The sequence below is a fragment of the Berghia stephanieae genome, chromosome 11 (genome assembly GCF_034508935.2).
Source record: "Berghia stephanieae isolate SIO BIC M18660-M18661 chromosome 11, UCSD_Bste_1.3, whole genome shotgun sequence".
NCBI lineage: Eukaryota > Metazoa > Mollusca > Gastropoda > Nudibranchia > Aeolidiidae > Berghia > Berghia stephanieae.
The window spans coordinates 17565441-17582412 of NC_088370.1; the positions used below are offsets into that span (position 1 = coordinate 17565441).

General features: G+C 37.3%; 2 protein-coding genes across 3 annotated transcripts in view; both read right to left on the reverse strand.

Moving 5' to 3' along the window:
• Positions 1–288: 288 nt before the first annotated feature.
• The window catches only part of LOC144956812 (uncharacterized), a 17396-nt gene continuing 712 nt past the window's right edge, over positions 289–16972 (reverse strand). The window contains exon 2 of one of the 2 annotated variants that reach the window (XM_078887548.1): positions 289–2715. In XM_078887548.1, coding sequence (XP_078743674.1) covers positions 977–2161 — 1185 coding nt within the window. In that variant the 5' untranslated portion in view covers positions 2162–2715 and the 3' untranslated portion in view covers positions 289–976. The remainder of the gene's footprint in view (positions 2716–16972) is intronic. The other variant, XM_078887547.1, reaches the window with a different exon arrangement.
• Positions 11529–12014, reverse strand: LOC144956352 (uncharacterized). The gene has a single exon (XM_078886850.1). It carries the CDS (start codon positions 12012–12014, stop codon positions 11529–11531), a length of 486 nt encoding a protein of 161 aa, XP_078742976.1.

Genomic DNA, 16972 nt, shown 5'->3' on the forward strand with positions numbered 1-16972 from the left:
TGGCGTAATTAAGCAAAATCTTCAAATTGTATTGTTTTCAAATGGGAAAATTATTTTTGTTTGATATTCTTTATATGAAATAGATACGCAAAACATTCTTGCCATACACTAGACAGTTTTTGAGTAAAAAGACCCAGCCCACTAACCCATTTGTGTATTTTCGATAAAGGACAACAATAAGACAATTATGTAACGTTCATTTCAGCACAAATTAAAATTTAACTAACTAACAAGCATAATGTCTCATCAACATGTCTGATGAATAAAGCAATAAATTGTGAACTTAACGACAGTATAAAATTGATTTTAATTACGTATAATTTTGATGATATATATTTGAAATCCGCATCAGTGTTATGATTTTTGCAGTCAGCGATCACATCATCTTCTGTCGACTTACCCGGCATTTTTCAGGGTTGCCGTAAAGAATGACACTTCTCCATGCATCTCGGTTCATAGCATCATCTTCTGGGTGGGGTTACTGACCTCCCATAGCGGACAGGCAAGTAGTTGCTGTGTCTTCTATTCCCCTATATCTGTTTTTCAACTTTTCAACTTGCTTCCTGTCTTTGTCTCTGAATGAGATTACTTGTGGAGAGGGAAATAGTCAAATGTATAGATAGTTTTGCGAGATGATATTTTTTAAATTTGAAATAATCTCTCTATTATGCATTGTTGTATGGTTTGTCTTACTTTATCTTGAGTGCTTTATTTGTAATTAATTCTAGAACTTTTGACCATCCCATGTTCTTAGTTTTTACTGGCGCCGAAATGCCCTTTCTATGTTACAAGTAAAACCATTAAAAACAAAACATAGCATCATCTTCCTCCAAAGCCCAGTCCTTTCATAGGGCTTTTTAACACATCAGTCACCGATCACACAATACACTCGAATTCCTCTGTCAAATAGAGAAATGTTAAATCAGTACTTTTACTACCACGTCTACTATCGCTATTAATAACAATGTCAGTGATCTCAATGTTTACAGGGTTTAATGTCCTTTTTGTTGACAAGTCTTTGGTTTTTTAAAAATTTCAAATGACTTGAAGCACAATTAAAAATTTGTTGAAACATGGTCCTGTATTTTGTACTCAGTTTATGATAGATGAAAATATTGACAAATGCATTGAACGTATCTAAGAGGTGGGTCATGAATAAGCATAGGCGCAATACATTATCCTGAGAACCGCCTTTTCTTGTTTCGGGAAAGAAAATTGTCAAAAGCGCTGTAAACACTGAGGGAAAGTAGGTAATAATATAAAAAATGGCAATTATTACCACCATGCTAGATACTCGCGTATCACGTGATGAAGTCTCATTCTGAGATGATGATCTAGACGATGAGGTCTCCGATGTTGGCCGTGAGTTAATAGATTGTTGGGTTGATCTGCCCGTTGCTTTTCCCCTCCATTTAGAGTTCTTCTTTAAGCTGTATACAAGGACACAAGTAGAAATAATGGTTGCTGTCATTGCGAGTAGAGGTAAAGCAACTCCCCGTATGAAATAAGCGGAAACTATGACCTTAGCTCTAGATTTCCTGAACACTATTGTATAAAGAGTTCTGTTTTTCTTAGGAAAGAAGACCCAATCGTAGTAAGCAACGAAATATGTAGGTGCTACAAGAGCAATATTCAAAACGTAGATGAATACTATAATGATAGTCACTCTTGTGGTTGTTACGAGTTCTTTTATGTTTAATGGATAAATGACACACAGACAACGCTCTATTGTGATAAATGCAGTAATAGTTGGAGTTATTCTATTAAATGCTAAATGTGGCCACTCGAAAAAGAGATAGTTGATGTTTTTTGTATCGAAAGGTAAGTCTAACTGATTAAGAAGAGGGAAATCACAAATATTGGGCCATAATTTGGTCAAACAAACAAAAAAGTCGGAAATAGACAGACCCAAAAAACTCACGTTTGCTGGGTCTTTAACGCCCAATTTGATGAAAACAATAATGTTTATAATATTGGCGATAAATCCAAACAAAGAAATTAAAAAATTCACAGGAAGAATAAAAATCATCCTAAGCCACCAAAGAACCATGTCAGGGACTATTGGCGGAAACACATCTTCATAGGAGTTAATACTGGAACTGTTCCGACCATAGCTGTCATTACATTTATTATTCCCGTCAATCTGATCCAAACAAGTCATTTTATGCTAATTTATAAAATCAGTAATAGATTAAATCTCAAAGTGGTTGCTAAGGTTATTATCAAGTAATAAAGATTCGTTAAACTGATTATAAATGTTGCAAGGCTTGACTCTCAGGTCTATAAAGTTTGTTTCGTCTGTTTATAAAATTTACAAAGTTTATGGTATGCTTGTTAACTGTCAAGTCCATAAATTGTTTGTCAGAGAGGTTTATAAAGGGCTATTATGTTGAGTATCAAATTCGTTAAGATGTGTTAATATGTTATAATGGTTGTGAAGGTTAGTTGGATTGACTCTCAAGTCAATGCATGTTTGTGAAGGTTACAAGAGAATTTGAGCTGATAATCAAGTCGATGAAGGTTTGGTAATCTGGTTATGGAGGTTGTTACAGTTATTTTGGTTGATTGTAATATTGACGAGGGTAGCATAAACTGTTATGAAGGTTGTAAAATTTATTTGAGTTGACCACCAAATCGATGAAGGTTTATTAATCTAGTTATAGAGGTTGCAGCCGTCATTTGGGTTGACCATCAAATCGACGAGGGTTGATTTATCTGTAATGAAGATTGTAGAGATTATTTGAGTTGGCAATCAAGTCCACGACCTTGGACGGTGTGAATTTGATATCCTGTTGGGAAGAGGTATAGCTCGAGCAGATATAAGATTCGAAGGAAGTACGGGTATTTGGAATATAACTATATATTTCTATAGCAACAAGTATGAACAAGTTTGTTATTGTCATAATAATAATAATAAAAATAATAATAATAATAATAATAATAATAATAATAATAATAATAATAATAATAATAATAATAATAATAAAATAATAATAATAATAATAATAATAATAATATAATAATAAATAATAATCATATCATCATCATCATCATCATCATCATCATCATCATCATCATCATCATCATCATCATCATCGTCATCATCATATATAATAATAATAATAATAATAATAATAATAATAATAATAATAATAATAATAATAATAATAATAATAATAATAATAATAATAATAATAATAATAATAATAATAATAATAATAATAATAATAATAATAATAATAATAATAATAATAATAATAATAATAATAATAATGTTGTGCTTTATCTAAACGCGCTGATTACAAAAATAAAAATGAAAAAAAAGAATAAAATAAAAATCATTTTAATAAGCCAAAGTTTGTTTTGTTTGTTTGTTTGTTTGTTTTCATTTCTCGGTGTTACTGCTCTTTGATAGGACAAATATCTGTCGCAAATACTGCTGGGTGGACATAGGGATCAGTAAAAGTAAAAGAATTTCGACTTCACACTAGATTGATCTCCGTCTACTTAAGAAGCGAGTGTTTTACCTACTGAGGGGGGGGGGAAGGGGGGGGGGAGGGTTATTTGGCCTTTTGCGTTTTGAGCTTGAATTTGTTAGAGTGTCTGCACATTGTCATCAGTTCAGATCTTTTGTTTAAGGTGCTATTGTTTCTGTAGTTGTGTAGTAAAATCTCCAGTTTCTCTGTCAGGCATAAATTGCATTTTCTAGCACCGCATCTGTAGGGCTGCTTTGCTTGACGACCTCCCAGGTTATTGTTGGTGTTTTTTGTGTGGTTATTTGTTCCCAATAGTGCATTGCTAATTTGGTGCTTTTTGCTTTGCTTTCATGTGTTATGGAGGCTTTGTGGTTGTTGTATCGTGTTTTGAATGGGGGTTCTGTGCTGCCGATGTATTGTGCTGCGGTGTTATCAGTGGTTATGGTGGCTTTGTAGACTATGGCGCTTTTTTGGCAGTTTCCTTTAAGAGGGCAATTGTCTTTCTTTCTGCAGTTACAGTTGTCTTTATTTGTATTTGTGTTGTTGGGTTCGGATATGATTTGTCTGTTGTGGTTGGTAATGATCTGTTTCATGTTCAACTACAGAAACAATAGCACCTTAAACAAAAGATCTGAACTGATGACAATGTGCAGACACTCTAACAAATTCAAGCTCAAAACGCAAAAGGCCAAATAACCCTTCCCCCCCCCTTTCCTCCCCTCCCCCTTCCCCCCCTTCCCCCCCCCCTCCCGACCCCATTACACCCCTCCTCCCCCTCTTCCCTCCCCCCCCCCGCGCCTCCCCCCCCCCCGCTGCAACCACATTCCGCTACAATATCACACACACATGCACACACAACACACAACACACCTACACGCATACACACACACACACACACTCATAATATAAACATGAGAGCACATCACAATACACATCAACACTAATCACCACTACACAACGAAACAACTTTAGTTTGGAGTAGGAACTTTTCTACGGACATTACAATGGATTACGCCGACTGAAGAAGTGTAAAAAACACAGAAACGAGTCGTCTCGGCCAAAAAAATGTGAGTGAAATTTTGCATTATATATATATATATATATATATATATATATATATATATATATATATATATATAAATAAATTAAAATATATAAATTGTTAAAGAAAAGAATTAACATTATTTTATAAGATGCTTAAGATAAATAATAATCCAATAAGTTTAATGTTATTAATCATTAGCTAAGTGATGATTTGGATCATTATGACGTGTACTAATTTACAGGGCTGATAACCCTAACTGTTATGGGCTTGTTGTTGTAATGGAAATACGATCAAACCAACGTATAATATGCTGTCCGTTCTAATCGACTTGTATCATCATACCGTCTCCTCATACTTATTGTTTTTTGAGATGTTGAGTTATATTGTCGACTATGAATTTTATATAAAATCAGCTTTTGTTATTTCTAAGTGATTAGTTTGATCGTTTTCTTTCAAAACAAGAATCAAACGTGTACCTTCAGAGCCATGAAGCAGACTAATAGGAAGAAGACATGCACCATTGGGTGTGGCAGCTTTATCTGTTTATAAAATTGAGTCACAATTGACGTGTGATAAGCCATATCCTTATTATATGGAGCGTCAATTCCAAGCCGCTGATGTTCACTTCAATTACCTCCTTATTATTTACAAAATAAAACACACTTTTGGCTTTAGTCTTTTAAACATAGAGGATGCTACGAGCTGAGTTCAGTCTTTAACCGTACAGTCTCATTAAACAAAAATACTCTCTAAGTGGATTAGTCTTCATTAAGACATGTAAAAGTCCAATTTCGAGTTGTCACATTGATTCCAACAATTCTAAAGAGAACGGGATGCCATCTGCATTCTCTTACGGTCACTAACAATGCCATCAAATCTATATCCTATAGGCTAATTTTAGTTACTAGAAAAGAAAAATGCACCTAGTGCTAAGTCAGGATACGATTTGCATAATTAATGGTTTTCGTGTTCTTTGAGGGATAACATTACTGGGACATTAAAGCTGAGTGTGGAAGGGCGTTTTCGTGGTGTAAAAAAACAAATTCATAATCTCTAAAACCGTCGCCGATTTCTAACATCATCTCTTAAATGGTGCAAGACATTGATATGAAAGTGTTGAAAAAAGATTGGCCTTGAGGTTCAAAATCTCCATGACCAAATCAGATGCAGTCAAAGAAAACAAGAAGTATGAATCTCAAATATCCGATACAACAAGAACTATAAGAACTACTCAGAAAAGGTGTGGAGCGGAATCTTTCTGAATTTTATTCAACCCAATATTGGAGCTATTCCATGTGTGTCCTATATGTTTATATGTTTCCTTATCTTGTTTCATAGAGATAATTTGCTAGCCCAATATATAAAGTTCGCGGGGTTAGTTAGACAGTTGGCCATTAATACTTTTAAGTACTTTTTTTGTGGTCCCCACAGAAGTCGAAAGTAGAGGGGGTGCATGATTAGTATTAAATTGAACTATTCTTTGTGTGGCTGGTTAGCTAAGTCGGTTGTACGACCACTCTCTGTCCTCTCTCTCTCTCTCTATCTCTCTCTCTCTCTCTCTCTTTCTCTCTCTCCCTCTCGGCCAGGCGGATGTTGTCGTGTCAATTGGATCTTGAGTATGGCACTGATCCCTTGACAATTTTTTGTCTTTTTTTCTTCTGGCACTTCTTGATACCCTATTATTCTCATCATTATTGGTACAAGTTCCCGCTCCACACCTTTTCCGATGTTCCTTGGACAACTTTGTACATTTCTTCTTAAGTTTTGTAATGTCCCTTTTTCAAACTTTATCGATGTAGTCCAGCCAAGAAATTTTGATGTCAAGTAAATCCAAGACATTCAGATTATTGCGTTGTCTCCAATTATTCTTGGTGTATATAATAATCTAAACTTATTTTCTTTTTGTTCGTGACACGAACTAGCTGCCATTTCCTCGGCATTTTCCATTCTTTCTCCCATGATTGTAGCCTGTCAAGATCTTGAAGTGTATTGTAAGCTTTTGATGTTTGAATTTCCCTATAAACGAGGCTATCGTCCTCAAAAAGTCGAATTTTCTATCCTTTTGATACTTTACTCGGCGTGTCACTGCTGATGTAGATCAAAAAAGAAATGGGCCTAAAACTGTTCTTTGACATACACCTGACATGATCTGTCTTCGTAATTGAATTGAACATTCCTTTCCATTTCATCACTGTTATTTCTATCTATTTTAATAATTCTAAAAGAAATATTTGCTAAAAGTATACATTTTGAATTTAAACAATGAAAACTATACTATACAGAGAGTCTCGTCTCTTTGTCTTTCTGATACAAAGGTTACTTCCGGTGGAATGAATTAATCTCGTAATCCACCCACGATCAACTGGGCGCTGTTAAAACTTTTTTTCAGTTCAATTGTGTATTTATATTTTCTTGGTGTTTTTATACACAGTTAATGAAATTACGTCATCAAATTGTTAAATTATATTTGTTATTTTACTGATATTTCCATAAGATTATTTGACGTGTGGTGTCCGGGGTCTCTCAACTGAAAGGGTCAAGAATAGCCCAACGCCAAGTCAGCGTGTCGCAAAAGGCGACAAATGGTGTGTGATTCCCCCAACTTTGAGTCACCTGGTCCTCCAGTTTGGGGGTTGGCAAAGGGTTAACACCCCTTTCCGTAAAACTCAAACCGTCACAGAAACTCAGACGACAGACCAAATCCTTTTTTTAGCTTGGGCGACCGAAGAGTTTCTGAAATGACAGAATTTATGGAGGACAACAAACAAAGCCGAAAGTCTCCCATCTTTGAGTCACCTGGTCCTCCAGTTTGGGGGTTGGCAAAGGGTTAACACCCCTTTCCGTAAAACTCAAACCGTCACAGAAACTCAGACGACAGACCAAATCCTTTTTTTAGCTCGGGCGACCGAAGAGTTTCTAGAATGACAGATTTTATGAAGGACAACAGACAAAACTGAAAGGACTCTGCAGACCCGATGACGTCTTCGCCAAACAAGCAGCTTCGAATTGTGTCGTGGAACGTTCGCACCATGTATGAAGAAGGAAAAAGCTCCCAAGTTGTGACTGAGATGAGAAGATACAGGCTGCATATACTTGGAGTATGCGAAACCCACTGGATACAATCCGGTACCAATTAGCTGTGATCCATCATCGATAGCAGAGTTTGTGGGTGCCATTAACAAGATGATAAGGGGAGAAGCTGCTGGACCAGACCAGATTCTACCGGAGGCTCTAAAAGTTGATGCTGAAAGAAATGCTGAGGCCCTGCACCCACTATTTGAGAGAATCTGGAATGACGGGATATTCCCAAAGGATTGGAAGGAAGGACACCTTGTCAAGCTTCCAAAGAAAGAGGACCTCAGTAATTGTAATAATTATCGAGGAATCACTCTTCTGTCTATCCCAGGAAACGTTTTCAACCGTATTATTCTAGAGAGAATTAAGAATGCAACAGATGAAAGAACCGTTCAACAACCGACCAGATCGCCTCTCTGCGAGTCATAGTGGAACAGTCTATAGAATGGAACTCTCCTCTTATTGTCAACTTTCTGGATTACGAGAATGCTTTCGACAGTATTGACATAGCAACATTGTGGAAAATTATGGCACATTATGGACTCCCTGAAAAGATAGTAAACCTCATCAAGAAAATGTATGAAGGATCAATTTGCAGGGTTGTACATGAAGATCAGCTTACTGAAAGCTTTAAAATTAAGATTGGTGTCAAGCAGTGATGCTTGCTCTCATCATTCCTGTTCAACCTTGACATTCATTGGCTAATGTAGGAAACCTCCAAAGGGCGAAGAAATGGGATACAGTAGACCCCCTGGACACAGTTTGATGATCTGGATTTTGCAGATGATCTGGCTCTTTTTGTCCCACACCCAGGACCACTTACTTACTTACTTACTTAGGCCGCCCCTTGGGGCGCCTAACATGAGCCACAAGTCTTTGCTATTCTGTCCTGTCCTCCATAAGTGTACGCAGCTCCCGGGTGTTTTCCATTTCTGTGTCATATAGCAGACAGCAAATGTAAGTTTTGTTCTGCCTGCCTCTGCTTCTGGTTCTCTCAGGTGGTTCCCATAGCACAAGACTGTTTGCAATCTCCTCCTTGTGTCTCCAGCAGTGCCCGCAAGTCTCAGTCTTCTCGTTTGTATCTTCGAGGTCACTTGGGGTAGGTCACTGTAGAGCTCTTCATTTGATATGTGCTCTTTCCAGCTTACATTCAAGGCCATCCGCAGCACACGGGTGTAGCAGCCGTCCAGTTGCATCTCAAGGGCTTTAGTTAGAGTCCATGTCGCTGCTCCATATAGAAGCACTGACTCTACCATTGCCAGGAACAGTCTCTTCTTTATTTCCGTCTGTAGGTTTGAACTCCAGATTTTCCTGAGTTTGTGACAGGCACTCTAAGCCAATGCTTTTCTGACAGAAATATCAGAGGACCTGCTTTGAGTCCAACCTCCAAGGTACTTGAAACTGTCAACTTCCTTCAGCCATTCTACAATCTTTGCCTGTATGCTAATTGGCCTTTCTTGGTTGTAGGTTTGGACAATTGTCCTCTTAGCATTACAGAACAGTCCTACTCGTTCAGCCTCAGTTTCGAGTCTATTGAGGACTTCTTGTTCCTGGTCCATCTCCTTGTTGAGTAGAGCCAGATCATCTGCGAAATCTAGATCCGTGACAATCATAGCTGGATTGCGCCTACTTCTTTGTCTATGTAGCGTGAAGCCCAGCTCGTTCTCCGTGCCAGCGTAGGTCTTTCTCATCACATAATCCAGGACAATTGCAAAGAGATAGGGGGCTAATGTATCACCTTGAAGCACACCTGCTTTGATCTCAAACAGCTCAGTTTCGCCTTCTGGAAATAAATCATTTGCACGTGTGTTCTCATGCATTCTTTTAATAGCAGAGAAAAGTTTAGGGGGTATACCATATGCTTTTAAAATTTTCATCATGGTAGGGTGATGTATCGAGTCAAAGGCCCTCTTAAAGTCTACGTTTAGAATGATCGCCTTCTTGTTTTGACTTTTCACTCCCTATATTAACCTTCTCAATGCCAGGAGGTGAGCAGTTGTGGATCTTCCTGGTCTGAAGCCGTTTTGACAAGAACGTAGGTGAGGGTCAATCTCTGGCTGTACTCTGTTGAGGATCATCTTATTGGCGAGTTTGGCAGCTATAGCGGCAAGGTTGATTCCCCTGTAGTTGGAAGTATCACTTAGGTCTCCTCCCTTTGGGACTGGAATAAGATCAATTTTCGACCACTGATTTGGTTTTTCAATCCTGAATAGTAATCCATTTGTAAACTCCAACAGGATATCATCTAAGAAACAGTAATTCCATACTTCATGTGGGATGTCATCAGGTCCGGATTGTTTTCCATCACTGAGAGACTTTTTGGTCTTCTTTATCTCATCCCATGTAAAGTCACTCTCGTCTATACAGATATCTTGAAGAATTAGGTCTAGGTTTGGAAGTGTGAGAACCATTTCTGTCTGCTTTGTTATTTTGTTTTACCCTTGAGGATCCCTTGTCGACTTGCTTTCCCACCAGTTATTCTATTTATCAGTTCTGTCACTGTCTCAAGTGAGTAAAGAGCTACTCGACTATGCATAAAGATATGTAGAATAAGGGCCCAGAATTTACTAGTTACTTTAAATGAAAAACAATTTACGATTTGTTCAAGATGAATTAAAAAGAAAGATGAAATTTAATTAAATGAGATGATTAGTGATTGTGGCAGTTACAAAAAGAAATGTGAATATATCACGTAACTTATGATGATATAATATCAGGTTTGTAAGGTTACGTTTCCAGGCAGTTGAAAGGGATGGATTATTTATTCCTCTGACGGCGGGCTCAGGTTTGTAAGGTTCCACTTCCAGGCAGTTGGGAAGGGGTCAATTATTTATTTCTTCAACAGCGCGCTCAGGTTTAATCCTTGATGTGTTGAAGAATGCACTGTCAAAGGTAAAAGCTCCGGCGTCTTGATGGTGGAGATAACATATCCACAAAGTACCAAAAGATAAAAATCTTCAAATATATCAATGTATGAGGAATGGAGCGGCTGGCCGTCCGGCATAGATTGTAGAGAGAAGTGAGTGTAGAATGTTAGACTTATCAGATTTAATAATATGCGGCTACGTGACAGAATGGAGAACGAAAAGTATTCACTAATTAGAAATTAATTCGAGGAAAGGCTATTAAAGGAAAGACGATCTAATATTAGAAGGTAACGTTTTTCTAAGACTACCGAAATATAACTGGAATGAGATGAATTCAGTTCTTAATAAAATGAAAATTTAATAAGATAATTGTGAACAATCTTTACTGTGACAGTTTCCAGCTTTCACCATTTTGCTTCTCTCGTCGGCTTTCTTACCTTCTTACTTCCTGGATGAGGCTATCTAGCTCTCGTTCTTCTATATCCCTATAGACAGTTTGCATTTTCTGTTTTGACATCCTCCACCTTTCTTCGTTTACTGAGTATGGTGTTTGTTGGTGTTGGTTGAAGACATCTTGAGATTCCTTTCTAGCTTCAACAATCAGTGGGTGATTAGAGGTGGATCTTTTCGTGACTTTTGTTCTCCTCGGTACTAGAGTCTCTGCTATGCCCCGGTTTGCTTTTATGAGTTTCTCATATCGTTCCGTTGGATCTTCTTATCCCGAACAAAGTCCTGTGAATCTATTCCTCACCTCTATAGTATACTGGTTCTGTATAGTTGAGCCTCTTAGAGAGGACCAGTCATACTTCACTTTTGATGGTGTTGATTTGCTTTTTCGAAGACTCAAGCGAATTGTGGCAGATACGAGACGGTGATCTCCTCCTAGGCTACTGAAGGTACTGAATGCTTCGACATTGTGGACTGAGTTCTTCAACTTTCTATTCACTAGGATGCAGTCAATCTGTGTTTTTCTACCATTCATGTCTGACATGTATAACGATATCTTGCCTTTCTTCTTTCTGCTCAGCGTGTTTGTGATAACTAGGTTACTTTCGTTGGAATGTTCTAGGAGTCGTTGCTATCGGTGCTTTCATGGTACGTGAATGGTGCATCAGTTTCACCAATATGAGCATTGAAATCACCACACTCAATTAGGAAGTGGTGCTTGGGAATCTTATTGCAGGTTTCTGAGAGTTTGTTATAATGGGTCTCGCAGTCTACACTTCCCTCAACTGGCGCGTAGTTTGATATCACTGTTGTATTAGGATTTCGATTAAAGGTAGCTACCATTATCCGCATGTTGACATAGCTGACTTCAGCTAGAGATTTCTCTGTTTGTTTGTTCACTAAAATTCCTACAGTTGCACATTGAGTGTTTCGCCAGGCGCTGGTAGTGATAAGAGCGCAGTTCTCCAACACCCAGTATTTGACCATATCGTCTTCCTTGGTGTGAACAATCTTGTGATCTGGTATTGCAAGTATAGAGATATTGAGTTCGTTGAAGATATTGGCGAGTTCTTTTCTTGTGTACTCTTCCTTTAAAGTTCTCATGTTGAGAATTCCAACTTGCTTGTATTCTTTACATTTTAAGAATCCTTTACCACTTCGGCAATCGGTGTCGTCCTTCCTTGCGGGTTTGGGGATTCCACGTCATGAGTAGCCTGAGTTCCTGGATGGGTATGGACAGGGGATTTATCCCTGGTGTATTTTGGTTGTAACTTCATGATTTGGGTTTCGGTTGCTATTTAGATACATGGGGCGCAACTCCACATATCAGTTTATTTTCAAAGTTTTCTTTCTTCTAGATAAACTGCCTTCCAGGGTTCACGATATCCATCTTCTCGGTTTTGGTATCCGAGTTTTCTTCTCCTCCACCACCCATTGCCGATTTGTCCGCGGCTACTTATTTAATTCGTAGCTAACCTTTATATCAAAAGTGCATCCCTCTATCAGGGTTTCTAAGATATAGACACTTTCTGCTATCTCGGGAGTATAATTGACAAGGATGTAGGCACGGAAGCAGAGGTGAAAGCACGAATAGGAAAGGCACAGGCTGCATTCACATCTTTGAACAGAGTTTGGAGAACTTAAGATATCTCCCTTCGACTAAAGCTAAGACTTTGCAACTCATAAGTGAAGTCTGTCCTACTGTATGGATGTGAAACTTGGAACGCATCACAGGCATGTATAAGGAGGGTACAGATTTTCGTAAACAGGTGCATGCGTAAGCTACTCAGAATAAAATGGATGGATAGAATAAAAAATGAAGAAGTATGGAAAAGAACACAGCAGACACCAGTGGGAGAGGAAATAGGAAGAAGACGATGGAGGCGGATTGGACACACGCTTAGAGAGAATGACTCCACTATAACAAAGAAAGTATTGGACTGGAATCCTCAGGGCAGAAGATCAAGGAGAAGGCTACGAGGAACATGGAAAAGAATTAAAGAAGCTGATAAACAGAGAAGTGGTAAGACATGGAATGAGATAAAAACAAAGTTAGCTCAGGATAGAAAAGGATGGAAACTGTTTGTCTGTGGCCTATACCCTGACCCAGGGTGAAAAAGGCAATGATGATGATGATATTGACGTGTACATAAATGCAGGTCTGACATCCGAACGCAATAATGAACCTAGTTTAACATTGTTGCAATGGGCAATATTGTTGCATATTTCCATTACAACACTGAGACAATAATAAATTGGGTTATCAATAAAAAAAGTGCACGTCGGACCATATTAAAACAATCATCATTAATCATTATTAAAATCCTTATAATTATATATATATATATATATATATATATATATTATATTCTCATCCATCGTGATGAGAGCAACGCTCGATAACAACGTTGTAGAAGTCAAAAAATCTTAATTATCTTTCAAATGTGTATATATAGCTCCTTTTATCCTAAAGTTGACCACTATTATTTCATTATTTTTGATTTTATAATCTATATATATATATATATATATATATATATATATATATATTATATATATATATATATATATACATTACATATCCTTGTTATCGAGTATAAGTTCAACAGCAAGTAATAATACGACCTTCAAAAGATTGAAATGTACGTGTGCTTTGTAGTAATGGCTCGTCGTTTTCGATAATTCATTTTAATTTTGTGACTTGATCCGAAACGTTTCCTATATTTTACAAAATCTACCGTTAAAAAACAAACAAATAAGGTAAGCAATATCCAAATATCCAAATATAAAGTCAAAACTAATGTCACAGTGTTGGAGGCATACGTCTGCAGATTTATGATTGAGTCGTATTCTTCATCAATCTATACAGGAAGAGGTAGCCAGCCTACATTGGGCGGGGGGGGGGGGGTTGAAGGGGTGTTTGCCACGTAGTTGCGCGAAACAAATGTTTTCTGACATACTTTTGAGCAATAATATTTCAAACAAAGCCAGCTATACTCAGCGCTATTTCAAGTCACTTCACGGACTTAATATCTTGAATAAAATGAAAAATATAGTTATTGCCAAACATCAACCCTCTGCTTCAAACAAAACATCAGATGACAAAAATACAACAAGAAAAACAATTAATCTGTTTGCATATGGATGTGGTTATTGGCGTGGTATTATAAAATATTCTATAACTCTTGCGTTTGAAATGTCAATCTTAACTCTTGCATTCGAAATGTCAATCGGCCCAAAACGCGTCGTTCCCAGGTATTGAGAACTCGTTCAAATCTTCCAACGTAAAAATTCAAGATTGCTTTATTGTACAGCTCTCGGTGGTTATTTACTATATATAATTCAGAACTAATAGCCTTCAACAGCTGTTTTGTCTATTCCCTCGTAATGACGTAGTGTAACTTAGTAACTGGTTCTAAACATTCGGAACAATGGCAGACACTCTTATGAAATACTTCTCCAACGAGCATAAATGTGTATCCAGAGGAGAAAAACATGATTAATCTGATCCTGTTTTTACTTTTATGCATTCTGATCACTTCATCATCATTGCCTTTTTCACCCTGGGTCAGGGTATAGGCCACAGACAAACAGTTTCCATCCTTCTCTATCCTGAGCTAACTTTTTAATCGCATTCCAGGTCTTACCACTTCTCTGTATATCAGCTTTTTAATTCTTCTCCATGTTCCTCGTGGCCTTCTCAAAAATGCAAAGTCTCGATTTTCTTTGTTTAGAACCAAGCTGCTCGTTGCTTGGCAGACGTGACATTTGACTATTGAATCCTATTAAGACAAAAATTGAGTAGTCGTCAGGATTCTAAACAATCTGCTCTTTACATATGTCGTCAAAAAGAAAGGGCCGACCACTCCTTCCCTGGTCACTGCACACCAGACTTACGAGTTTTGGGGAGTTGCGACGACCTTCGGTAACTTCATCTGGTTTTTGTTTGCTCAAATATTTTGATATTTACATTCCCAGTCACGTAATGGCTGCTTCATCTGAGAATACAATGTTTTCATTGAATTATATTGGGGATTAGACCCAGTTTCTTTCGGACTGTTTTGTGTACTGTGTACTTACAGGCCTGGGGACTAATATTGTAGCCTGCTTCAATGATTGTCTTGGTGTTTCATTGAATAACGTACGGACTTTATTTATTACGCCTTCCGGGAGGGTTTTTCTTTCTTTTGGTGCTGCTCCAGTGTCTGATTCTTTTGTTTTAAAGTTGTTATTATTGACTAACTTACTTCCTTAGGGCCCAGGTTCTTTGGAAAAGCATAGGCCATCAATGACTCCCCTCCAGGCACTCAGGATAGGGCTGCGTTTGTTATACTTTTGTATAAAGTTGTTATACCAGGATTGAATTGTGTTCCTAGTTGGGGATTTTTTCGAAAGTGTTGCGTAAATTTTCTCCTCACACGAGTTAATGATACATTTTCATTTAAGACATAGACATATCATAGCGTTCTCATTGTTTTCAGCCATTAAAAGTGTAAAGCATTGTTCCTAGATGATATCCTTAGAATGACATGTTAAATGAAATTAACGTCCGAGAATTGTGTCGGACAAAACATGAATATAATACGATTATGTCAAAATTACCTTTTTCCATTGATAACATCATAGCTCAGCCACCAAAGGGCGCACATTGTTAAAACTTGTATCAATCAAAACTTGAATGGTTTATCTGCATATGGCAAAGATTCGTTTGATGAAATTTTACACAACTGTTGAGTTATTCAAACCTAAAATGAGTCAATAATAAAATCAAAGCACTGTATGTTACAACTTTGAGGCTTGACAGATTATTACGATTCGGTAGCCAGGCTTGTTAGTACTTTAAATAGACTATTGTCTCGCCCAAAGACCAGCATAGCAAGCTATTGCTATGTCCGTTTCACGCTATAGAAACGGGAATAAACCGGCATGTGTGTGTTTGTGTTTGTGTGTGTGTTGTGTGTGGTGTATACATGTGTGTGTGGGTGTTGGCATTTTTCAGCAAATCGTGGCATTCTTAGTGATATTATTCACTTGATCACAGGAAGGTATCTCAGTCGCCATTTTGATTCTTTTTTTACTATTAGGGTTAGCTCGAGATCGAGGATATTTCTTTTTCTATTAAGGTTAGTCATAAGTCTTAGTAAAGGTGCTAGGATGTTTGTTTTTTCCATAAGTTAAGTAAAGGGGAGACATTCCGAAAGCTCCTACATCCCCGGTATTCTTTAAATTTGTATTTTCACCGTTGATATTTGTCAGGCATTTATTTATTCAATTTGTCATTATATCTAGAAGTATTTTAAAAACTCTAGAACAAAACTTGATAGATTTGTGAAAGTTTAGAATTTCTTAATTTGACCATTGTTTTGATTTTCAGCCGCCACTTTGATTTGTTAAATATTGAAAGGTAGTGCAAAGCAGTCCGGGAGTTGTTTTTTTTTTCTATAGGGTTAGCTCGAGAGGTTAGTCATAAGTCTTATTAAAGGTGCTAGGAAGTTTGTTTTTCCATAAGTTAAGTAAAGGGGAGACATTCCGAAAGCTCCTACATCCCCAGTATTCTTTAAATTTGTATTTTCACCTTTGATCTTTTGTCAGGCGTTTATTTATTCAATTTGTCATGATTTTTTCTACTAGGTTTAGCTCGAGATCGGATGATTTTTTTTCCTATTAGGGTTATTCATAAGTATTATTAAAGTGCTAGGGTGTTTGTTTTTCCTATTGGGGTTAATTAAAGGTACTAGATTTAATTTTTTCATAGGGTTAGTTGAGGGAATATATTATTAAGTATATCATTGGGCCACACAGAAAAATCAACCAAAGATATACCAAATTACACAGACAACGGTGTTTACCAATCTGCCCTCATTAAATGATGGTGAGTACAGTATCGAATGAAAATAGTTCTTTCCCCGCGAAATTGCGGGCTTTTTACTAGTAACCTAAAACAAAAGCTGACAGAAATCATAACAACAACGTTCTAATGGGCATGATCTAATTTCATGTTTTCGTCCAACCGAGTCATCAATAGCGGGATTTGTTGCAGTCCAACAATTGGACACTTGTAA